General features: G+C 44.4%; 1 protein-coding gene across 1 annotated transcript; it reads right to left on the bottom strand.

Moving 5' to 3' along the window:
• Nucleotides 1–2,068: 2,068 nt before the first annotated feature.
• CAPN14 (calpain 14) lies at nucleotides 2,069–24,028 on the bottom strand. Its single transcript, XM_009695012.1, has 22 exons — nucleotides 23,798–24,028; nucleotides 21,289–21,358; nucleotides 20,208–20,326; nucleotides 19,464–19,600; nucleotides 18,177–18,351; nucleotides 17,370–17,435; nucleotides 15,935–16,020; nucleotides 14,586–14,660; nucleotides 13,775–13,938; nucleotides 12,929–13,094; nucleotides 10,708–10,714; nucleotides 9,989–10,194; nucleotides 9,401–9,437; nucleotides 8,463–8,525; nucleotides 6,824–6,881; nucleotides 5,757–5,767; nucleotides 5,070–5,126; nucleotides 4,599–4,667; nucleotides 4,388–4,466; nucleotides 3,123–3,239; nucleotides 2,381–2,436; nucleotides 2,069–2,095 (listed from the first exon to the last, which is right to left on the bottom strand). Exons 1-22 carry the CDS (start codon nucleotides 24,026–24,028, stop codon nucleotides 2,069–2,071), a joined length of 2,076 nt encoding a protein of 691 aa, XP_009693314.1.
• Nucleotides 24,029–24,572: the final 544 nt, after the last annotated feature.

Below are 24,572 nucleotides of genomic sequence, written 5' to 3'. Positions count from 1 at the left end.
TAGAAACAGACTGTTCTGGGGAATAAAGTGCGCACTGTTGTTTTTACCGTTTAATGCCTTCTGAGTGGGAACACTTAGACGCGATGGGGTTCCTCTCTAAATATGCTTATGCTATCGCACAGGCTTCAATGCAGCAGTAAGCGCATACCTGAGCTCAGTCTTTTGCTCATGTTTACATTCTTATCCACAGTCCACCTCATTCCTGAATCTCATGCACACTCTAAAAGGGTATTTATGAGATTAAGCACCTAAAAAGTCACAAAAAGCCAGAGGGAAGGCTGTCTATGCAAGCTTAATATAACTCCTTCCTACAAAGGCATTAGAGTATGGTCTTTCATTATATGTTCATTCCTGTTGGAGCTGTTTCATTCAGTGCCCAGACTAGGCTGTGCACTGGAAAAGAGCCACAATTGTGCTGTCCACAGGAATGCAAAAAAAAAAAAAAAAAGAAATCAATCAAAGCAGCAACCTGTAACAGGCACTTAGTGTGGAAATTTCCAGCCCAAATAAATAAATGGTAAGAAAGTGAAAAAGGATCCTACAGACAGAAGCATCAAGTAACTCTAGCATGGCGTTTGATGTGAATAGTCCCACTTAAAACGTTCTCCAACGCTGTTCACAGCTACGTGCCCAGTTGCCATTGTTTAATTGGATCCTACAGACAGAAGCATCAAGTAACTCTAGCATGGCGTTTGATGTGAATAGTCCCACTTAAAACATGTTCTCCAACGCTGTTCACAGCTACATGCCCAGTTGCCACTGTTTAATTAGCTACAACCTACATGTGCCTGCATCGTTAAAAGTACACACACACACACGCGCGCACACGCACTCTCTCTCTCTCATCCTGCTTTATAAAAAGTAACTGACAAATATCCAAATGTGTTAGCAGACTGCTCCTCTATCATGCTACAGAGAACACCTATTCCCTGCCAAACTCCAGTGACTTAAAGACAGTATGGGATCAGTTTACTTCTCACTATACTGTACTTTTCAATCTGCAGAAAAAAAACCCACTGCCTTTCTGAAAGAAATATGCAAACATCACAGCCTCCATCCATAACAAAGAGCTGGAGGCCCAGCTCATTACCTGGTCAAATCAACTTACTTCACTTCAATAGGGCAATGCTGACTTATAAAAGCAAAAGAGATGGTTTGAATGTTTGCAAATCACCTTTCCAAGTCATGGCTACGGAAGAGTGTTCATTCAGAGAGTCCCCACCCCTCCTTCCCCACAAGCACTCCGACTCCTGCCCTCTTCCATGGGCCTGGCAGCTGCAGAACTGGGATTTCCTCTATTAGGTGATGAGCCATGCAGGGCAGGAGACATTTCTCTCGCAGGCTCAAGAGCCCCATCACCAAGCACAGCCTCTGGGCACTGCCACAATGTATGCCATCCTAGAAGAGTAACTGTGGAACATCAGCATTAAGTAGGTGACCCCAAGGACTCCGCCACTATGCTCCATGGTGTCACACCGTGCACTCATAGTGGTTGGCATCCAGCAGTCTCTTCTCAGAAGGGTTGTCTGAGGTGAAATAGGACTCGAAATAAATACATTCATCAGCAAAATTTCAGTTCACCAAGTCTGTGGTTATTAGGTCAAGTCTGCTTGAGGGGAAGACTTCTCATATGAGGTAAATTGCAGGGTTGAGCCCAGAGAGTCCAGCGTGCACAGAAAGTTGACACAAAACAGCCCATCCAGCAGTCTCTTCTCAGAAGGGTTGTCTGAGGTGAAATAGGACTCGAAATAAATACATTCATCAGCAAAATTTCAGTTCACCAAGTCTGTGGTTATTAGGTCAAGTCTGCTTGAGGGGAAGACTTCTCATATGAGGTAAATTGCAGGGTTGAGCCCAGAGAGTCCAGCGTGCACAGAAAGTTGACATAAAACAGCCTTCCTTTACGGTTGGACTTGATGATCTTTGAGGTCTCTTCCAACCACAATGATTCTATGATTCTTCATTCTGGTGCAGGCCTTTGAGGTCTCTTCCAACCACAATAATTCTATGATTCTATGATTCTTCATTCTGGTGGAGGTCTGGTTGTCCCCTCCTCTACAGCATTCCTTCAGGAATACAGTGTCATCATCATCCACTGTAAAATAATAGTGAAAGTGGGTTGAACTCATCCATCCCTTTGAGAGCTCTGCGATACTCACAACTGAACCGTCCTATGGGCCACTGGAGATTTTCTGTCTCCAGAAGGAGCAGAAGCCATAATAAAGCAGAAGACTTAGAAGCCTGAAGCTCCTTGTTGTTTATAACAACCTACTCTGTAAGTGATCAGGTAAAGATACCTTTTTTAATGCTATAGAAAAAAACATGCAGCACCACTTGCAATGAAGAAGCCCACATTTGACAATCAGGGAACAGGCTTTACCTCAGATTCCCGGAGATAAATGCCTTTGCCATCTTGTGTTAAGTTGCGAAAGGCCTCTGCGAAAGAAATAAATGAGGAGCATTAACTTGGTAGCCAAGAGACCAACACCAGCCAAGACACTCTGTCTCAGGAAAAACCTCAAAGGCAGAGTTTGTAGGCTATTCACAAGTGCATGTGAGCTTCTCTGTTCTGTTGCTGGAAGATCCCTGAGGGCTGGGACACAGGTAGCAGCTGAATAAAGTCAGGCATGTTACTGTCTGTCCATCCAGCTCTGAAACTTTGAAATCCACGCAGTCCCAACCTCACCCACTACAGTTTTGAGACATGTGCAAAGTATCTACAGCATGTGCTCACAGACTGAGCATCAGCTGTCTCATCATCACAACTGCAGTCCCACCAAACGTATATTCCAAGGCTCTCTTCTTCCTGGAAAATGAGCAGTTTCCATCTGTAATTTGCCTGCCTCCTCTTACAGAAGGCTGGTGCAAACCTGCAGGGAGCTAAATTACTCTGATATGTACAGCCGGGATGTCTGTAGAAAGTGACTGGTGGAAAGGTAAAGAGAGTGACCTTGATTTCCTCTGTATCTGTCCCTTGCTTTAAATCAATTACTCTTGGTCTATTCAGAAATCCAGTCCTTCTAAGTTTGACCTTGCCACTGCCAGCTGAAACAGCATGAGAAGGACCAGGGCTTAGCTGGGCAGCCCAGCTTACCTGGCCAGCCACGTAACACCAGCCTCACCTCCCATGATCTCCACTCGAAGCATGAACCACACAAAGCTCTCAAAGCTGATCTTTAAGTCAGGGTCACCATATCTGATTGCCATCAAATTACAGACTTCATTGCTGAGCGAAATGCCTTCACAAAAGGGGAAACAAAAAAGGGGGGGGGAGAACAGAATGAGATGGCAACTCCTAGCTGTACACAGCTGAATGTGCACAGCTATACGTCTGCACATAGCTGTGAGCATGCACAATGGAGAAGGGCTGAAGACCGCTCAAACAGCTTGTTTTTTCAAACCTCCCCTAAGATAATCAACTATTAGCCAGCCCAAACTAGACCACTGTGTTGAGATATCTCCTCCAAACTGAAAAGGGTTCAGATCTGATCCCCTGTACTCACAGTCCTGCCAGAGTTAGAATGAAATACACATGGGGTATGAGGGTAATAACAGCAGCTGTGTTTAAGAGCAATACTCCACAAGAGGGTAGGAAAGGAGTTGAAAAAGAAAATCCAGAGGAATCTCATACAGAAAGCATCAGTCCCAATGACCAGCAGCATTTGCAAGGAATAAAGGTATTTTCTACTCATGGTGTGGGATTTTAGTTTGCTTTAGCAGAGGTCCACCTGGGTTTCTCACTGTGCTTTCACTGACTCAGATGAACCACAAATGAAAAAGAGGAGTGGAATTTAAGCTGTAAACATGCAAATGAAGCTACAAGACTGAGCACCAGTCCCCACTCAAATACCAGTAACAGCAACAGAGCTTGGTCCAGTATTTGGACCCATATGTATTGTCCTCTACTTCTAGATCAAGCTTCAGACATTATATTAGTGACACCAATATTGCCTCTGCAAGTCCCACACTTCCAGGTTCAGACCATGAGCTGTCGTCTTCAGCAGCCATAGCAGTTTAATATGAGCTAGATCTGGCCTCCTGCATATATCTGCACAACCCCACACAGTCTTCTAAAATTAAATTACCAATGAAGAGGAAGAGATTTAAAAACTGGGTCTAAAATAGACAGGCACTTCTGTTTCAGAGAACTATCAGCATGAGACCACACTGGGGCAAAGATTAAGTAGCCCATCCCACAGCAAAATAATTTTTAGATGTGTTTACCCAGCTAAAGGAGGAAGCAGAGATGGCTAAGACTATGCAGCCTGTGATGTTTTCTACTCCTCCTGGGCTCTACCTACAATTCTCAAATGTTTCCCAGCCCTGGGCTTTTTCCAGCCTTTATGAGGAAGAGGATGACACTTGCCAAGATGTGCTGTGGGCTCACCTGTCTCCCGTACAGCTGCATGCAGTTCCACAAGGTCAAGCTTTCCTGATCTGTTAGTGTCTCTTTTCTGGAAAATTTCCTGGGCATGGGGGGTGAAAGAGGAAAAAAGAAAAGTTTTAAACAAAACAACACCCCCCAAAACTAACAGATGACACCAAAGGGATGGTGAGCAGGGAGATATTGCAAGTGGGCACAGAAATTATTGTTATACCAAATAGAAAAGCAGTCTTTTCCACAGGATTCTGAATTCCTGGATACTCAGTGTGCCAGTGGCATTCAGCTTTGTCAGAGAATTAAGGTCAGAACATGTCAATTAAAAGTCAGGGAGCACCCATTAAACAAAAAACCCCCAACAAATCAAAAACTCATAGTCACTCTAACTTTCACACAATTATAATATGAGGATAATGACTTCTTAGCCCATAAGCCTATCTATAGGCTTGATCCTCCTCCCACTAAAGTCAATGGAAACCTGGCTGCTGATTTCAGAGGTGGCAGGAATCAACGCTTTCCCAAACCAGTTCCATTCTGTCACAGCTGAACTGTCATTATGAAGGGTGAGAAGCTCAATAAGCAGGGCCATGTCTTGGTGGTAAAGAAATCACAGTAACACCCATTCTGCCCTAAGAAATAGTGCTCCAGTGATTATAGGAGTCAGAAGTACCACCCATGCCAAGGATACATCCAGGAGCGCCAAGATACCCTGGCAGGCATCCAGACTGAAACTGAGGCGAAAACTCTGGGTAAAAAAAAAAAAAAAAAAAAAAAAAAAAAAAAAAAAAGTGTTTTGAGGAGCCATTGAATATCTCACAAAAATGGACTCTCACAAAATTCCCCCTCACTTGAGAGGGCTCAGGTCCCAAAGCCTTTGTGAAATTTTACACCCACTTGAGAAGACGTATCATTTATGATGATAAAAGTATGAGGCAACAGGATGGATTCTACTAGTCTCAGAAAAGCCAATATGAGCTCCCTGCAGGCATGTAATACGGAATGAAATATGGTGCACTATCTCCAGCTATTAGAGAAAAATGGAAGGAAAAGAACATTCAAAACTGTAATCCCAAACAGAATTTACTGCATGACCTTGAGCAAAGTCACTTGACCTGAAGAGCTTTGGGGAGCAGCACTGCAGATTAATTGAAACCCTTGTGCTAAGCATCTCTCACACAGACATGCTGCCAGCTCTGTTAATATAATTAGAAGTACAGGTATCACTGAAAACATGATGCTGCATCAAAGCTTAGCATTCCTGGTTTATACATAAGTGACATGAAGAGTAACAGAAATAGACTCTTATCTCACTGCAAATCATGATTATAGATGTTCTGTAGACTTCCACTAAGCAAGCAACAGAACCATAACTCACCAATCCCTTCTCTGCAGAAAGTGAAGATGTTTTAATCTTGTAATAGCCCTGGTTTAGTAAATATGAATCAAGTAAAGTTTTTAAATGAATGTCTTAAAATTGATTACTTATGAAAAATAAAGACTCTCTGTTCAACATAGTCTTCTCACAGATAAGACAGTGCCTAGTGGGTCACTTCGCAAAGACAGAAGAGCTATCCTTGTCCAGCTGTGTAGAAAAGGAAGCAATGTCAAATTCAGCTTAAGTGGAAAAGGCATCACATCAGTCTTTTGTTCGTCTTCTTTGTTGCCTATAATGGCTGGATGGTGTATTTTCTGTGTTGCACATTGGATGTTACCAGTGAAGAAGCTGGGAAGGAAAACTGGATTCATCATTGTATCTCTAACTTCATTGCTGTTGTTCAGAGGAAACACCCACTGCAATACCTTGCTGCTGTCCAGGTAGCATTATTTATAACTAGGGACCAAATTATGAGTTTGTGGAGTGCTCTGGGCTGCCACTGGCAGAGTGGATGTCACAGTCCTCATGAGAGGGACAACCTCAGGGCTCACCTGGTAATCACAAGCCTAAATTACACAGGCTACCTGCACCTCCATCCTGTCTCCCAAACACAAACAGAGCAAGGAACAGACAAGACCCCCTTCCACCACATAACTGCCTACAGACCAGACTAACTTTCTATACGTTCTAGCAGTGGCACCGCCGAGACTGTGGCAGTGGCACAGGGTGAAATGGGATACAATTTCAGAATCAAGGCTGAGGTCAAGCTGGGTTTGGCGGTCAAATTCAGAGTCTGCATCCACACACAATATCTATGCTTGCTCTTCCCCCTCATTCTTTCAGTTGTTGAAATGCAAATTAGATTAGCTTCATTTACGAAATTTCTACTATGTTGATTCACACCCTTGCAAATCCTTCCTCTCCGGAAATCTAACATGGCATCAGAAGAATCAGTTCAGTCAGATTCAAGCCAGTTTCTCTTCCCAGAATTCAAGAAACAGATACATGAACTGAGGCTTTTCTCTAAGAGGGTTTATTTTACAGAAACATTATTTCTCAGCACTTACTTCTCCAAGATATATTATTCAGGATCCTCTGGAGCTGAACAGCATTTATTTCAGGATTCTGTGATATGGAAGAAAATTTTTTTGTTTTGTTTTAAACTATTAAATCACTTTTCTCCCTCTTTTGTTTTCCCAGCATGTCCCATCTTCATTCTTTGCTTTTCTGGCCCCACTCCAGCCACTGTGAAAATCAATAGAAAAGACTCCCTTTGAATATGACAAGACTCTCAGCCTGCAAGAGCTGCAGTTTGCTCTGGGTGAAGTTCTCAGGGCGCCACACAGATCAATAGGTAGATTTACACTGAGTGAAGATCCAGACCGTTAACCTTTCAGCCCTGGTGCCACTTGTCCCATCAAGCACACTGTCAAGAGATCTGCTTCAAATATTTCCCCTTTATCATTTACAAACAAACAAAAAAGAGGGAAACTTTTGAATCCTTCCTCCCCAAACTTTTCAAAGCAGAGACTTCCCCTCCTCCTTGTTATACTAAAGTTTACAGGTTTTTTAGAAACTGTGACATTTGTTTGTTTGGAGAACTTTTTTAAATGTCGCTCTTCGAAAATAAAAGCCTGTTTTCATATCATTGAAGCATGCCAGGGTAATGCATTAGGAAATGGCAGTACTGCTCGCCTCTGTGCCTACTTGGACCTCCTGACAGCAAAGGATCAGCACCTCGCAATATGGGGCAATTTCTAACACATCCAAAAGCCACACCATTCTCAAAATCAAAATCATAAACAAGTGGCAAAAAGTAAAAGCATTGCTTGCTTTTAGTAACAGCTTCAATTATCAAAATACTGCTACTAAAACTGCAAATGTGCTTTTGTGAAATCGTGTTTGCCAAATACAGGGTATGCTGCTAAACTCACACAGTCACCTTTTCTGAAAGGTGAAACACTTGCATCCCTCACCATAGTTAGTGGGATCCCTGAAGGTCAACTCCGTCCCAAATCAGGCCAGAGAGATCATTAAAAAGAATCTTTCACTTATTGTGAAAGGAGGTGATGGGACACCCAACACCTACTTCACCTCTCAAAGCAAGTTAGCTGTCATCAAATTGTGATGAAGGATATATGAGACAAGTGTTAATATTTCAGGGGGTGTTCTCTAACAGGCGCCTTTCCCCAAGGAATGTAAGAACACCCATAGCCCACCACTTTGTCCCCAATACAGGCAACAGGAATTAATGTTTAGAGAGAGCACATGAGCCTGGTCGGCTTCTGCAGTACATTCTCCTGTTTCCCTGGCACCCACACCTGTTGGAAAAGGGATCTTAGAGAGTACATCCCTGCCTAGTCCTTTAATATCTGCTTATGGACCTGCTGCCCATCAGTTTACTAATACCTTTTGAGCCTGTTGATACTGTCACATTCAAATGTCCTGTGGCATTAAATTCCAGGCATTCACACCCTGTTGTGTAGAGAAGTATGGCTATCTCGATGCTAACATATTGCTAAGCTTCACGGTCAAATCTGCTGCATGGAATCAGCACTGTATACACAGCCCAACCTCCTGTGGCCCCTCTCTGTTCCCCACACTTCCATGTCCAAACCTTCCTTGAACGTCCATATGCTTTTACTTTCACAGAGCTACATAATAGCTCTGGAGGAGTTTACTCTGGCAATTCACGCACACACTTACCTGTTCAAAATGCTTTGTGAAGAAATCCTCCCAAATCTTGCCTTCATACCTATCAACAATTTCCTTTAGTATATAAAAATAAATAAATAAATAAAATCATTAACTCAAGGAAGAAAAATATTACCACCTAAGACAGAGTTACTAAAGATGCTTTTCCAGAACCGCACTCTCGTCCCCTGCCCTTCCACCTTCTCTCCACCACTGCAATCAATGCTACATAACTAATGCAGCCCATTGTTAAGATAGCTCCCCACCTCACTGAAATGCTATTTCTTGGAAAGAAATACTCAGATAACACTCAGTGGGGAGAAACATTTCCCCCCCACCAAGCTGTGCAGCAAGAAAGGATGGGGCTCACTCCATGCCAAGAAGAGAGAGAAGGGTCTCTGTCCTCTGTAATACAGCAGGATAGAGGAGATGAAAGGAGGAATGGCCCTCTTTATGCCAAGGGAACAGACTATGCTGTACACTCCCTGGCACAAGTTGCAGACATGCATGCACTACCATTGAGCTCAGTTGTTTTGAAAATAATCTATAGATCGCTGCATGGGAACAGTACTGCTCAGGTCCCACAATGTCTTCAAAACTTTCAAGGCATGAAAGGAGCAGGGAGAAATGCAAGAATGGACCAGAGGTCTCCAAAAAGCCATGAATAGGAAAGACTGCAGAGCAAATAAGATGATGTCACTAAAAGAACTTCACAAAAAGGTAACTAACAAAGGGGTCTAAAAATTTGCCTGCCCCTCATGTTTGACTGCATCTGTCCACATAGTCCAAGGGACTCTCCCTGTAAACCCAAGCTGCCCTTTCAAAAGTGCTGCAACACAAGCGCTCACGTTCTCACTCAGCCTCTCCATAGGGCAGAGCAACAGGAAAAACCCAATGTTTAGAGCTGAAGACCAAACCACAGACCTCCCACTCCCCTCATACTCACTCACCTTAGAGAGGGTGAAACTGGTGTTCCCACCCATCTCCCTGGAGATGCAAAAAAGCAGACACATTAAGGAGATATCCCAGAGTTGGGTTTTTGTCTCATCACAGGTGGCATCCCCCATCCCCAGATGGGGCCCCAACCCACTGTTACATCATGTTTTTTTCCCTAGTGTTACAGCTGCAGTAAGGGAAGCCCTCATGTCCATATGGCTCCTGAAGGGCTGCTGGCATTTGAAGTCTCCAAAGCATCATTTCTGCAGAAGCAACCATCCTAGTATCACCAGCAGGGTCTCCTGGCAAACTGATGGTGCATTAAAAACTCTTGTCCCTCTCCACAGTCTCAAACACAAGCATGCTGCAAGAATCCCTTGTGTGGGTCTAGCTCAATACTTCTTGAAAGGGTAAGGCCAAAAGCATTGCTTCAGCCACTGAGAATCCTAAGGTGGGAGAAACCCACAGCCAGCCTCTCCAAAAGAGATTGTGCTGCTTTTTACAGAATAAAGTCTTTATGCTGCCCACATTAGACTAGAAAGACCAGACCATCCCACCATCCTAGAGAATTAGGTGCTGGCAGAGGGGCAGCAGCATCTCACCGAAGAATATGCTTCCTGGAGAAGACCCGCAGGATGAATTCAGACTCCTGTTGAGGCTTCAGGGTCGATGGGACAATCACATAGATGCCAGGCTCCAGGTGGAAGTCATGAGTCACTTCCCGCTCATCAAGGAAGACCTGGTGCTTGTTTACAGGATGATGTCGGGTGAAGAAAGCTGGGGGCAGCTTTCTGTTGCTTTCCTGGTACTGTTAAGGGAAGAAACACAAGAGAAATGCATTCTGCACCAGCTGAACAAATGGACAAAAGGCAGGCGGAGAATTCACAGCCATGGCATAGACAGCCTGCCTTCACACCTCTGATTTTTTTACAGCACAAGCAGATAACAGGGCCCAAGGGACTCAGTCTCCCCCCAGGACATGGCGTTTCTCACAACACACCATCCCTGCCCAATACTAATATGACAAAGAATGGGGCTTCCTGCAACCTTATCAACAATATAATAGTACTTGCAAGGAACAGCAGCAAGGACCGAGGAGGAGAAGTGGCTCCTGTCAAAGTGGCTACTGCAAAAGTCATTTCCATACTGGCAGAAATGACTGCAGGCAGGAACTCCTCTAGAGACTGCTCTTCACTAGCCACAACACCCCTCCTATCCCATATGTGCCATGCACTTTGTCCCCAGCTTGTCCCTTGCACAAGAATCTGGCAGCAGAGGGTTTTTCAGAGCACCTGTGATCTAAGCATACTGCAGGAGCAACCTGATTCCTAGTCCTGACACCATGCATGTGTCCTTGATCCACCTGGCACTCTTGGCTCTTACAGATGTTTTGCTCTGCAGGCACTTTTCTGCAATAGGAGGATGGATAAAGTGTTGATCCAGGCAACACTGAACTCATTTTTAATGCCACTGAGTGCCCAGTACACAAGCCAAATAAATAATCCTGCCAGCTAAACCCACTATCACCTTCTGATCTTGGCTGTTCCTCAAAATATTTAGCCATTTTACTCTGCAGCCTTATAGTGGAGATGCTATTTCTCTTCCTTTGCCAGTATTTTTCTTACTAATAGAGCAATCTCTCTTCTGAAGGGTTCAGGGCTACTCTTCCTCATGCCTCTTATGTTAAATTCAAAGTTTTTATATTCCAGTCGATATTTTGTTGACTGTAGTTCCAATACCTTAGATACTTGTGGCTTGCCATCTCTCTGTATTGATCTTGGCAACCGTTACAAACCTGAAATTAAAGTCCTGGCTGCCATCATTTTCCCTCCAGTGTGGCACAGCAGTGTGCTAGGGCCACACTCAGACCCCCTCTGCCAGGAAGTTAAACTCACCTGTAACCCTGAGAGTGTCCAAAATATTTAAGTCAGGAAGGAGTGGCATCTTACCTCGTGGTTACCATGCTGGAAATACAGTAACTGGGAACACAATTGTGCTGCCCTGACCATACACCCAAACTAGTTCTTTGCCAGCCCAAATTCAAAGGGACTCTCATTTAAGAGGTGTTCTGAGTAGTAACAGAGTGGAAGATAGGCCCTTTCAAGACAAAAGGAGCAAAACCTTTCCCTGTTTTAAATAGCCCCGAGGTCAGGGCCAAAATGGGGTCTTACGTCAGGGTTTAACTTCCAGGGCCCTTCCTCAGGTCCCAAAGGCTCCTGGCTAAAGAAAATGCTAGAAACACATCTGGCCTGAGGAAGCTGAAAACACCTGTAGCATCAGCTCCAGAGCATCCCCAGCCAGGAAGAACCTGAGCTCTCCAGGAGACTCCTGACTTGCATGGGACACAGGCTCTGGTCCCACTCCACGCCAAGACCAGGAGGCAGCAGAAAGGTGGCTCTGGTTCCCTCGAGAGCTGCAGTGAGTCCAGCTTAGACACAGTCAAAACTGGGGCACCATCTCACAATTGCAGCAGGGACAAAGTGCTGATCAGGTAAACATCGATGCCACTTCTAACACCTTTGAAGACCCAGTGCAGAAGCTGAACAACTAATGCCCCTTTTTAAGGACACTGAGCCCTCCTGATATGGCTGCTTTTCAAAAGAGTCAGTGAATAGCTCTGCATTAATAGTGACTTTCTGTGGTGCCTCACTGAACTCAAATACACTGTCACTATCTGTCAGCCAAGGAACAAAAGCAAACGCAACACCTTTAGTGTTGTCTTAATAGGTGTACCAGCCCAGGTCCCTCAGCAAACAGCCAGCAGTGGTGACATGGGACTCACCTGTAGGTCCACCTGCAGGAAGAAAAGAAACAGAGCATCTGTCAGACAGGGACCTCTGGGTCTCACACAACATAGCCATGTCATTGCTGGGAAGCAGCTACGTACGTCCAGCTAGGGTCTTTGCCTGCAGAAACCTCAGCCCCTCCACCTGACAACCCTTCCCCACAGCCATCTCTCCATAACTGTGCAAACTCACAGCAGCAACAAGAGCTGTGGCTCTGTTCAAGGGAGGATAGTGGCTCTGCAAGGCACTCAGATAAGCAGAGAATTGCAGGTGGGGGGAACTCTCACTCCTAGCGATATCCACTTACCCCTGGATATACAGGGAACTAGCAGTATTCGCACATGGGCAGTTGCCACATCATACTAGGAACACTTCTCAAGCACAATTTTACCATGGTTGGAAATAACCTGAGGGCAGCGCTCTCCTTGCCCCAAAGCAAGGAGGCTCCTGGCTCTCTCTCCCAGCTCTTGCACGTACTCTCAGAGATGGCAAAATAAAGCCCAGTGTGCTCCGAAGCAAGAGGCACTTCTCACTGTTCTGCAGGCTGACCCACAGCATGCCGGAGATGCAGCAAGTGGGACACAGAGCCTGAAGGAGTCTAGCTCTGATGTGCAAGGAGACTGGGCACAGGCAAGGAGAAAAGAGCACAGATTACCCTGCGTACAACAAAACTCCTGGTCTGCAAAGCTCTACAATTTACAGGGGCTGGAAGTTCTTCTATTTAGTGAAAGCAAGAAAGGCAAAGCAATTCTTCACACCTTATAGAGTGAAAATCCAATGAAGAGGTGAGGTGCTCGGTTCCGGTGTTTGCTGCTGTATTTCTGCATCAGGGATATAACCACATTGCAGGAACCCAGGCTTTTCTTACTGTCTTCAACTGGTAAAACATTCAGCCAGTACTGAGGGTTCATCCAAAAGCTGCCTAAGCAAAACAAGAAAAACATTTTGATGCCATTTTCCATCACAGAATTGGTTGCTAGCTTCCTACATGATGCCTGGCATCAGACTGAATATGTCACAGGTTGTCTGGACCTCCAGACCCCACAGGGACTTGATCTTAGGGTACAGTTTACAAGCTTAGCAGTGCAACCACTGAAGACAGAAGGAAGGCCCAGGAACAAGGAACTACATTTCTGCTTGCCTGCAACTAAGAGCTCAATTTGTTTATAAATTCCTCCATCACCTGCCATGTATGGGCTAGCTGACTTCAGACCCCACCTGCTCTGCTTCCAGAAGAGCTGAGCCTCTGCATTTCCCATCCACTTTACTTAAAATACCACTTCCTGGAGGTGCTGAGGATGCAAATTTGAATAGGCAAGTTTAACGCCCCAAAGAAGCTCAGTGTTCACAATTCATCCTAGGATCCTGCAGCTCATTTCATGCCATAACCAGCCCACTGCCCTATGTTTGCAAGTGATGCAGCTTCTGTGATAGCAGAAGCTAGTCAAAGTCATTCAGCTGCTTATTTCTGATGTTTGTGTGGAGGGTTAAGCAGGAACAGCATGTTTCTGTTGTCAAATTTGCATTAACAGGTATAAGGTGCTGCTAACTGAGTTGGCAGAGCAATGTTACCCCGGAGTCATCCAAAAGAGCACCTCTCACCGTTACAGAATCCCAGACTTCCTCCTGCTGTACTTCCTTTAACCCATCTCCCACTCTTCAGGGAGTACATCCACTTCTTTCCATCTTCCCTGCTCATCAGGTCTGGAGTTAATTTACAGATCATCAGATCTACAAAATGAATCTTAAAATCTTGCAGAGACATCCTGGGAAAACAGTGCCAAGAGACATCTTGTCAGCAGTTTAGTTTAGCCCATATGGCTTATAAAAAGAAAAGGAAAGGGAGCAGGGAACTTCGAAGCCAAACCATTCTGTGTTACATATGGTAATGTTCATATTTTATTAGGCAGTAAAGAAGAGAACGTCTGCTCCAACAGCAGCATCTAGGAGTAGCAAATGCACGACTAAAATTTCAGCAAACGATAGCAGCACAGAGATTAAAATAATATTGCCATCAAAGGGACCACAGTGAAACGACACAGGCGACAACATTGCCACCTCGTGGCAGAAGCTCTGGAGAAACCATGAACAAACACATGGCAAGCAAGAGCTTCCCAAAGCTATCTTAAAAATAAAAGCCAGGACAAAAGCTCCGGAAAGCTGCCCACGTCTCCAGCAGCCCTGGGAGACCCAGCAGTGTCCTGCTTCTCCCTCACTCCTGCCATTGAAGAACAGTGCATCTCTTCTATGTCAGTACAGCTACTGCTTCTCACATCGAACAAGCAGAGGAGGAGAGCAAGAAAGCCAGTGTGGGCTGTTACAAAGCAGACCTAAGTGGCAATGTGCTGCTTCATCTCCAGATGCAGCCCCAGAGCTACTGGCAGAGAGGGGAGAGGTGAGACTGTGCCATTACCAGAATTCTCCATCCTCCTTCTTTTTCCTCAGCAAAATCTTCTCCTTGGGGCTCAGCAGCTCCCATTTGTAAGAGCTGAAAGCAAAAACATGAGGTGACTAACCAAATGTGCCTTCAAATTCAAGGCAGAGTACATACTTTTCCCCTATAAAAAGAGGCCAAATCCCTGTCGCCACATATCTCCACATTTATCCCCCACTAAACACAGGCCCCCTATGTCTTCAGCCACAGAAGACTGTCCGCAAGCACTCTGGGCCCCATGAGATGTAGCTAAGTGGCTCCAGTTTTCTCCAGCAGAAGCCAGAAATGCTCCATTTCCATCAGCCAGTCCATTCACTTGCACATGCAGCTTCCAAGTACCTAAAATATAAAAATCTAGACCTGTTTTGTTGGTTAATTTTCTGTCAAAGGAGATGTAATAGGAAGAGTGTTTGGCATAATGAATGAATGACTAGGACAGCACAAGAGGCAGCTGGGAGTCATTTAAAAGGCAGGCCCACAGTATGTTGCTCATTATGCTCTTCAACAAGAACAGCTGGTATGCTGTCATTATGTGACAGACACGCATCAGAGAAGTTACTGCTCTGCAGACAAGGTGAAAGCCACTCACATTCCCAACACCTCCCTGTGCTCTTCTTTCCTCCCTACCCCCAAGCCTCAGCAAACAGGGTCTGTTCAGGGAATGAAGTGAAGCTTGGAAGGAAAGAACAGGCTCCACTTCAAAGAGGAATAGGATACAAGTCTATAGTTGCCAGTGCTCTAGAATGAAAACCACTGTCTTTCATGGATCCCCATCAAAAAAATTCATGCAGATGCAAATATAGGGCACATTTGCCTCACTAGTTGCTTCCTCTGATCTCATACCCAATTGTATTTCCCCAAACAGCCAGGATTGAGCACTCCTTCGCAGCCACCCAACTCCAACACTTTGCAACCCGTGGAGGACCTTGCACAGTCCCTTTTGTGCTAAAGGGCTGTGTGCCCTGAAACATGCTGTTTGTTTAGAGCCTCCTGCACAACTATCTGTCACTTTGCATGCCATCCAGATCACAGCAACGTGGTCAGCATCTGATGTTCATACTATGTTTCCTCTGGAATTCAGTGAATGGAAAAGTAGAACTGAGCTTGTGGAAGCTGCATGTGTGAAGTGAGCCCAACTACATGAGCACTATCTGTTGGAGAAATACAAATCTATCGAGTCATTGCTTTGACACCAGAGGGTTGGTGCAAGCAACTTACTTATCTTAACGCTGCTCCCAGCACTAATTCATGCCTGAAGATGGCAGCATCTTTCCTCCAAGAAATCTTTCCTCCCACTCAGCATCTGACCTTCCCTTTTTTAAACTCACCTGTCACTCCAGTCTCCTTTCCATTCAATTTTTCCCCATGGATTTCTCAGTCTCACTAGGTTTTCTGGTCCATATTGACAGGTCACCTGCAGAAAACAGTAACATTGTGTTTACCAAGGTCTCGGCAGTTCTCATCTGGTTTATATCACTGTACTACGTCAGATATTAACAAAGATTTTTTTTCGTTCTCATAGATGCCAGCAAGTATGATGATAAAAATCTATGGACATGCAATTCTGAATTCCAGCACAAAGAGACTAAGATGCTTTATCTTACCTTCTATAACTGAAACCAGAGACCTCACGGATTTAGATGCTTGACCGTAAATTCTTTTTCCTTTCCAACATCTGCTCATTTTGTGCTTACACAGGGGCAGGGCTGTACTACTGTGAAAGCCAAGTCCTATCCCAGTGCAATGGCACAACACAATGCAGCTCATGGGGTGACCACATAGATTAGTGCCCCTGAACTGGGATGCCATGGCGGGAGAAGAGGGAGCCAGGCTGACCAGGGCCTTTGTTGGCAGTATACAGCAGAATGGTGGACTTCACATCAGCTCCACATACTCAGCCAGACTGATAGACATGTCACCGATAACGCTGTACCTAAACCCCTTCTGCTGTGTGTGGGAGACACAGGTGTGCATCATCCAGCCCATAGCATCTCTTCTAGCTTTCCTAGTATCTCTTGCTAGAGGTATTGAATGTGCTTTCACCCACATCTATATCACACATCCAAAGCCCCACAAAGTCCTTTTCCATCCTTGTCAACCTCCTTTTGAGGCTGGACAAGATAGTCATCCATCAATCCAGGAGGAGAAAGCCTGAGCTTTCTCCCACTCTTTGGGACCTATTATTTTACTGCCCCTTACCTCCAGACAAATATTTTTGGGGGACTCCCAACGATACTTCTGCAGATCAGCAGGGTCCACCTGCACTCTGCACAGGAGCCCAGTTTGGTTCCCTTACTTTAGCCTTAACTCAGATTTCCATCTGCAGTTTTTCATGTTTTGGCACTTATATGCCATTACCTTTACTTCTTTATGGCCTCTCCTCTGATTTCAGAGGAAGGCTTTTTACCCCAAGCAGGTTTCAGCACATCCTCCCAGCAGCCCCAAAGGCCAGTCCTTTCATCCTTAACAGCTAAGATGCATTCGTCGGCAATTGTCCCAGAAAAGCCCTATGAATCATTCCCACCCTTAGAGATATGCTGATCTATAACCATTGTCCTTTACATCAAGGTCACGATACTAAAACGGACACACTTGAAAGTGAATCTTTACAAAGCATGCCATCTCTTTTAGCCTTAGATTAAAAGAAGAGCATTGAGGCAGGAGATACCATAGTTGCCCTGATTAAGGGTTGAACCTATGACTGCAATAAAAATTGCTGACATACAAACAAACCTGGACCCAGGATATTTGGGTTAGTCTTACCTTTCTAATACCAGTTACTGTGTAGGCATGGCCAGCAACAAGCCCATTCTTCAGGACCTTTGTTGTCTGTATACAAGGAAGAGAAACAGAAGGAAAAACTCTTTTACTCTATTGCTACTTACACAGCAGACTCATACCAATACCAGAGACCTGAACCTGTGTAAGCAGTGACTCTCAAAGCAAATGGAGAATGGTTTGAACTAAAAGAAAAAAAAAAATTAAGCCTAAGCTCCTAACTGCCATATTTTGCAGTATGCTTGGAATTGGAAGGTTAATTGGGAAAGTCCCTTCCTAAATTGTGGATCTTTGGCTAGAGACCATCTCACTTTTAAAAGTGAGAAAACCTACCTACCAGGAGGTTAGGTTTTGATTTTCAGAATAGTAGGGTTTCCGAGCAGCTGAAGTGTTAGCATAAGGCATGGAAGTGAAGATTTGAATACATGTTCTGAACCACACACCTCTCTATCTTAGCTATAAGCTTATTCCACGAGTCTCTGTGCCTCACTGCAGCATCTGTAAAAATGGATCTGTAAAAATGGAAAAATTATTTAACAAAAATGGGAAAATGCAGTAGGTCCTTATTTAACAGATGTTCTTTGATAGATAAACCAGTTCCTAAACATAACAACAGGGAGCTGAGAGCAGCAGACAATCAATCTACGTGCAAAGTTTAACATTAAGAATGTTATTTCTACAGAAAGTCACCTGTGATAGCTTTGATACTTTTTGAGTCACAATGACTGGGTGAGCAGAGGGAAACAGGTCTGGAAAGGCTGTGAAGCCATTTGATGTCACTCCAAGTCTCACCCCTAAATGTGTCTGACAGCCCATGAGAGATCTGGTGTAGGTTGCTCTTGTCAGGATATCCCACAGATCAGGAGGAGCTGCTGCAAGATTGATCCTTATATTAACACCACCTGTAAAATCCACCAAGGCTTCTGAAACTTGCCCAACCTGCAGATCTTCATAGGAGCCACAGAGTCTAGCAAAAAAGACATCAATATATTCTTGGGGTTATAGTCACAGATGATAGGTTGAGAACAGCATGCCAATGAAAACATACAACAAAGGTTTGCAAAAGCAAAAAGGTGGCTGTAACTCATGTTTAATTTTAAGATAATTTTTGGCATTTAGGAAGGAGGAATCTAGCAAATTGCTTCCAAGATTGGCCTAGTCAGAAAGGGACTCTTCACTCATTGTCTTCCCTCACTGCACAGCAGTGAGAATATGCCCATCACTACTTTGCTAACCTCGCCTTAGTGAGTGTTGCCTGAATTTATCACCAGACACTGTGCTGTATCTAAGATATAGTGCCTTGAGAGCCCAGACTCCAATCTGATTTTCTTTACCGTTGCAGTAACATTCTCCAGTCTTTTTGTTCTAATGCTAACATCAAACAAAAATAACTGAACTTTCTCGCCTTTGCTGTGATCTTTCTCTCAATGTTAACTAGGATTTTTCCCTGCTTTGCAGAGATTATTTCAGCCCAGTATTAACAAACTCTATCAGTTATGCCTTGTTGCTTTCTTCTTAGTCCTGATAAATCACTCTAGACAAAACACCCTGGAGAGAGGCCAGTATTCTCACCGTGCTATGTGACTTGTTAAATGCTTCAGCTTTGGGGGAAGCTGAGAGTGGGAACTTCTACCAAAACCAAAGTACAATGCTTCAGCAGACCCCCAAAATGAAACTCCCTGGAGGTTTCTCAAACTGGTAATACATCAAAGGAGGCATCAGAAACCACCTTTGAAAATCCCTATCTGCAACCTTCCATTCTTCTGCAGTATTTACAAGGAAGGCACCAGCCTAGCCGATACACTCCAAACAGCGATAACGCTCAGAGGACAATCTCCTACAATAGATCTGTTTTCACACGACTCCTAAACCCTTGGATTTAAACTCAAGGGTCTTCATTGATAATAGCTACTGCAGTGGCAGCTTTTATTGTGTAATAATAGAAAGATGAGAACCATTTACTACACTCCAAATGTGGCAAGGCCTAGGAGATGCATTTATAAACAAGAACAAACTGCGTAGGCACCAACCAACATATTTTAGAGAGACTATTTGCATAACTTGGAATGAGTCACTTACTTAGCATATGCCTTCTCCAGAAGAGCTCCCCAGAACACGTTCTTATAGACTGAGGAAACAAAGACCAGTTCCCCCGCCTCATTCACCGGCAGGCGATCATCAACCACCACATCAACCCACTCACCGAAGTGCCAGAACTGTCAGGGGAAAGGAATGAGTTGAAGTTTCCCTTGGAAGGCACCTCCCCTTGAAACAACAGGAAAGGCAAGATAGCTTAGCTGTGGACACAGGACAAGCTGCCTTGGGGGAAGGACTGCTTTGGGTCAGTGAGGTGTGCTGACTCACTCACAGAACCAACTCCTCAGCCCCACCCTACCAGAGGAGAAAACAAAGCATGTACAAGGTGTAAAAGGATTAAGCAGGGAAATTAGGCACAGCTGGGCTTCATTCCTAACTGCAGGGTAGCAGAGTTGCACCAAGAGCTGCACAAAGGCATAGAAGGTTGGAGCAGATGTGCTCAAGTCCTGCTGACTGTTGCCACTATGGAGGAAGAATTTTGTCTGGATTAGAACATGGGTAGGGCACAGCTGGAGAGAAGGGCCAAGCAGAGGTATATCCTCTTGTAGCCGATCCACTGCCTGCCCTGCTTTGTGGGAGGGGTGGTGGCCTACTCTCTAGGTCAGGATACCCTCTGGCTACTTGCCCCTGGCCAAGGGGAACCCCGTACAAATTATCTAAGGCTGTGACACAAAACATGACAGAGGATTTCTGAAGACCTCGCACACACTGGGGGAGCAGATGTACCCGGAAGTGGAAAATGCCAGCATATTTCCTCTCGAAGCTCTGGTTTTGTGGCACGACTGCAGCCAAGATGTCCTGGTGGAACGTCAGGGCTTCCAGGGCCGCCAGGAACCAGCAGTTCTCTGCGCCAAGACAAACGGACACATGCAGTTGGCTGAAAAGCAAGAATTGTCAGCCAAGTTCAGGAACACCACCAAGATCCTAGCAGAAGAGCTGTTGTGCCGATGTCTTTACAATTATAACAAATCATACACAGAAAATGAGACGATCCAGACATGTGCTTTACTTAACCAAACTATGATTTGTTTGTAATTGTTCTCTCAGATTCTTTTCATTTGTATACTGTTTGGTTAAATAAGAAATTTAGCAAGAAATAGCTCTCAATGGAAACATTGCGGTTTTTTACTGACATCGCGTGGTTTTTTTCTGTTCTCTGTAAAGGCACACTATTAAAAAAAACTTTTCCTTTTTTCTTTGAAAATATTAACTTTTCAGAGGAGAAAAATATTTTCCAGTGCATCTCACATTCAAGACTGTACCTATCAGATTTTGTGTTTAAGGGCTTAAAGCACTTAAAAATTAATTTAGTCCTGCCCCTACCTGTTTTGCAGATGACAATATATCCTTTTACTTTAGGTTAACACGGGCATAAAAATTATTTTCCTAACTGCAAAGCTGGGAAGAGAACACACTCACACTAAGCCTTAGGTACAAAGATACCAAAAGTCTCAGGTTTTCCTGCTTCTGTGGTCTCTGTTCAATTGTCAAGCAGCAACATTACAGACCAGTCAGAACACAGGATCACTTCCTATTGCAGTATTAGCATGCACAGAAGCGATGTAGAGAGTGGTGATTTCAGCTTGCGGAGACACCTCTCATGCCTCAAATTCCACCTTGAAGCTTGCCAGATTTTTAACTGAGTCTATCCCACTTGAATGATTGCTTCATCCACACCATGCCAAGTGAAGGGATAAGGATATGCACACCTTCTATTTCTATGCCAAGTTTTATACAGTCAAAATTCCATGCAAACTGTTATCTTGTATAAGAATACTTAGATATTTATACAAAGGAGCTTCCTTACCCACCAATCCTTGGCAGAGATCAAGTTGCTTTCTGTTTGCAGCATAAAACACTGGACTTCTGTGCAAAGCCTGGAAAGCACACAACGCAAAAAAAAAGAAGAGGGTAAGAATCAAGTCAGTAACATTAGCTGGTTTAGTTTGAAGTCAAGGACTTCCTGCATGCAGAGCTGCAATCTCATAAGATGGGAAATCCAGTGAGTTCCTAGTCTAGGATGTAAAAAGCTCATGGATATGTGACAAAACATTCCCTCTGCCTATTCAAAGCTTTCAAAATACTTTAGGATCCCCTTGTCCGAGCGACATTGTTCTGGTTCAGGTCTAACTCTAGCGTTGTCATGTGCTCTGGCTAACCTGACACAAGCCGGGGCACACATTTGTGCTTGGTCTACATTGAATTTGGTCTCCTACATAAGCCACTGGTGCTCAGATGCATTGCTATGGGTCTCCACAAACACCTTACTGAGAAGACAACCCTTCAGCAGACCTGCCAGCCCTGCTCCTCCATAATTACTGACAAGTTTCAGCTAAAAGAGGCTACAATGGCAGAGCATAACTGTTCAAACTTTCAGCTAACCTGGCTGACGTCTCCACGATTTCACTGACAATTGTGCTACAGACTAACTAGGCTGCTACAGAAGTTCCTGTTGCTGTGACAAGAGTGGGTTTGTGAATAATTGTTCAGAGAGAAATAATGTTGTTATTTTTTTCCTCTCACAAGTGCCTCTGGGGTTAAATTAATAACCTAAGTGTCAAACTTAAGTTTCACTCGAATGACCCACAAATTACTCAAGATAATTTTCACACTGTTGGCTTCCCCTTCAGGCAGCAGCAGAGAAACAGTAAACCCTCAGAAGGCAGTTACAGTAATTAGACACCAACCCCTATCCTTGGTGAATTTGGGTGTTCAGCTTGCAGGCCATCAGTCATAGATGCAGCAAGCTACAAGCCTGCAGGCTGAATGGCAGAATCTCAGCATTTCCTCTGCAGCACAGGGACTGAAAGATGCACAGCATCCGTCCTCAAAAAGCCTTTGCTGGGCTAAGTTTGGAATCCAGAGCAAACGGCAGCCTTCTTCATGAGGCAGTTTTAGAGCAGCAAAATGGTGGACTGAGAAACAGAGGAAATTTCAAGTCCAGTCTAATATCTCTGGGGTGGAGGGGCACCTGAAGGGCTTTGTAGAGGCCAGGACTCCTGTTGACCTTTCCCTCCCAAATACCTCTGTGCCGATATAGCTGCCTCAGCCACAATGCCCAGTGCAACCCAGCTCAGGTCCTTTAGGACTGCACTCATCCTCCACCTGCCAATCCTGACTTAACATAAAACATCTGTGAGACCAAATTACAGTATGAAACTCTGAGAACCAGGGCTGCTATTCCCAAGCTCTCCTGGTCACTTTGCAAAGGTGCCTCTACTTTCCCGGTGATTTTCATGAGTTTTGCAGAAACTCAGCCCTTCTAAGAAATTGGTTAAATTTGACAAAATATGACAGCTAGAAAATAACTTAGCTAGGAGATGCTATCTACTATTACCTGGCAGAATTCCCTTTCAGACACGGGAACATAAGGAGTCAGTGCTACTGAAATTCTCAGATAATTCTATACATTGCTTTCAGGAAGATCTGATTTGCAATACGTTGCTCAGTGGCTCAGTAAAAACAGAACTGCCATTGCTAGTAACAGGCCTTATCTAACTGTGCCAGGCCCCTGTCCTGGCCTCCTGGACTTGTTATCTATCCATTTGTTATGAGAACTTGCTCTGTGACCAGCCCTTGTGACCAGGTGTCTCTTGTTGTGATGTTCAGTTTAAGCACGTGATACCAGCAAAGGCCTTGGAAATACGGGCACAAGCAGAAAACAGATGCCTCAGAACTAAAAACAACTCACTAACTGATGGGCAATTACTGGTCGTGATAGAAGCTCAGCATTGAGAGCTGGGAAAAGATTGCTCTAAGTAGTATGACAGACTAAACAGTTAAGCAGGAAAAAAACAGCCCAGTAAAAGGATAAGACACCTGCTGCTGCCTGTGAAAGTAGCAGCCTCCAGCATCACAACAGTATGTCGCCCATGGGAGAAGGGTCAAAGGCTAAAAACTGTCTAGAAACTCGGAAATCTTCTCAAAGGTCAAGATCTTGAATTTTGGGGAGAAGGATCATCATCATAAGAACTCTCATCACAGAATCATGGTGGGATCACCAGAGCTGTGAGCTCCAAGGACACTTTCTCCTCTTGCTCCCTTTGCCAGCTCTCCCTGCCTGCTCCGAGCATTACTGGATGTAAACTTAATGAGGCTGGTTATGATTTTGGGCAACAAATGCTTCAAAGGCAATTATGAAACTCCATGTACCCCAGCTTCCAAAATGACAGCTGACAGAATCAGTGTAATCTCTGGAGGTGTTAAAGCACACCTAAATTAAAGACTAAGAGTAGTCTGCCCAATGCTAAAACTATTTGCTGGCTATCAGCTGTAATCATCCTCTTACACTAGAGTATTCACTGAAAGTCACTTACATGTGGCCTCTTCCACTGCAAATTTCGGGGTAGTTTCTTTAGCAGTGCTCCCGTTCCAATAGAGCTGATGTGAGCAGGGAATTTGTCATCTATGAACAGGCGTTTGTTATTCAAGCAGGTCTCCAGCAAGGCCTGGTAGTTCTGCTGGATGGGTGGGGTGTGTTTTTGAAAGATACTCCTGCCCAAAGGCACAGGTGACTTCTTTTTTTTCAAGCACAGCAGAAAAGGCATGGTGATGTCCACAGTAATGTCAAGATAATTTTTCCACTGAGGATTCTGCAGGGATCTCACCCTGCACAGTCCTGCTGGAAACTCCTGGTTTCTTGGGATGAGGCACGTCTTCTTCAGAAGAATTCTTGATAATTAAAATATATGTAAAAAGGTAATTTAATAATGGCTTTTAAAATTTTCTCCTTAGCCAGTGGACGGGAAATGGTGGGGTGGCAGCCCCAGGAGAAGTGGGGACCCATCCAATTCTAATCTAGCACCTATCACTGCATTTTCAAGGCTTTACATTTGCTGTAGGTCTGAGTGAAATCAAAATGAGTGACCCCGTTGACTTTTACCGGGGCTTTGAAGCCATACACGTGGCTATTCTCAGTCTCCCTCTGGACTATTTTAGGTTCTCCAGGATATTTTCATAACGTGCTGCAACATGAATGACAGTCTTTATTCAATCACATTCTGGCACACGGTTATTTCCCTTCCCCAAAAAAGAAAAATAGCAAGATAAACCAAAGGCTAACAGAAAGATTGAATACATTAGGTGTTACAA

This window comes from Cariama cristata, unplaced genomic scaffold (assembly GCF_000690535.1).
Source record: "Cariama cristata isolate BGI_N322 unplaced genomic scaffold, ASM69053v1 scaffold2392, whole genome shotgun sequence".
Lineage (NCBI taxonomy): Eukaryota > Metazoa > Chordata > Aves > Cariamiformes > Cariamidae > Cariama > Cariama cristata.
The sequence above is the reverse complement of the archived record's forward strand: the minus strand, read 5'-3'. Positions and strand labels throughout refer to the sequence as shown.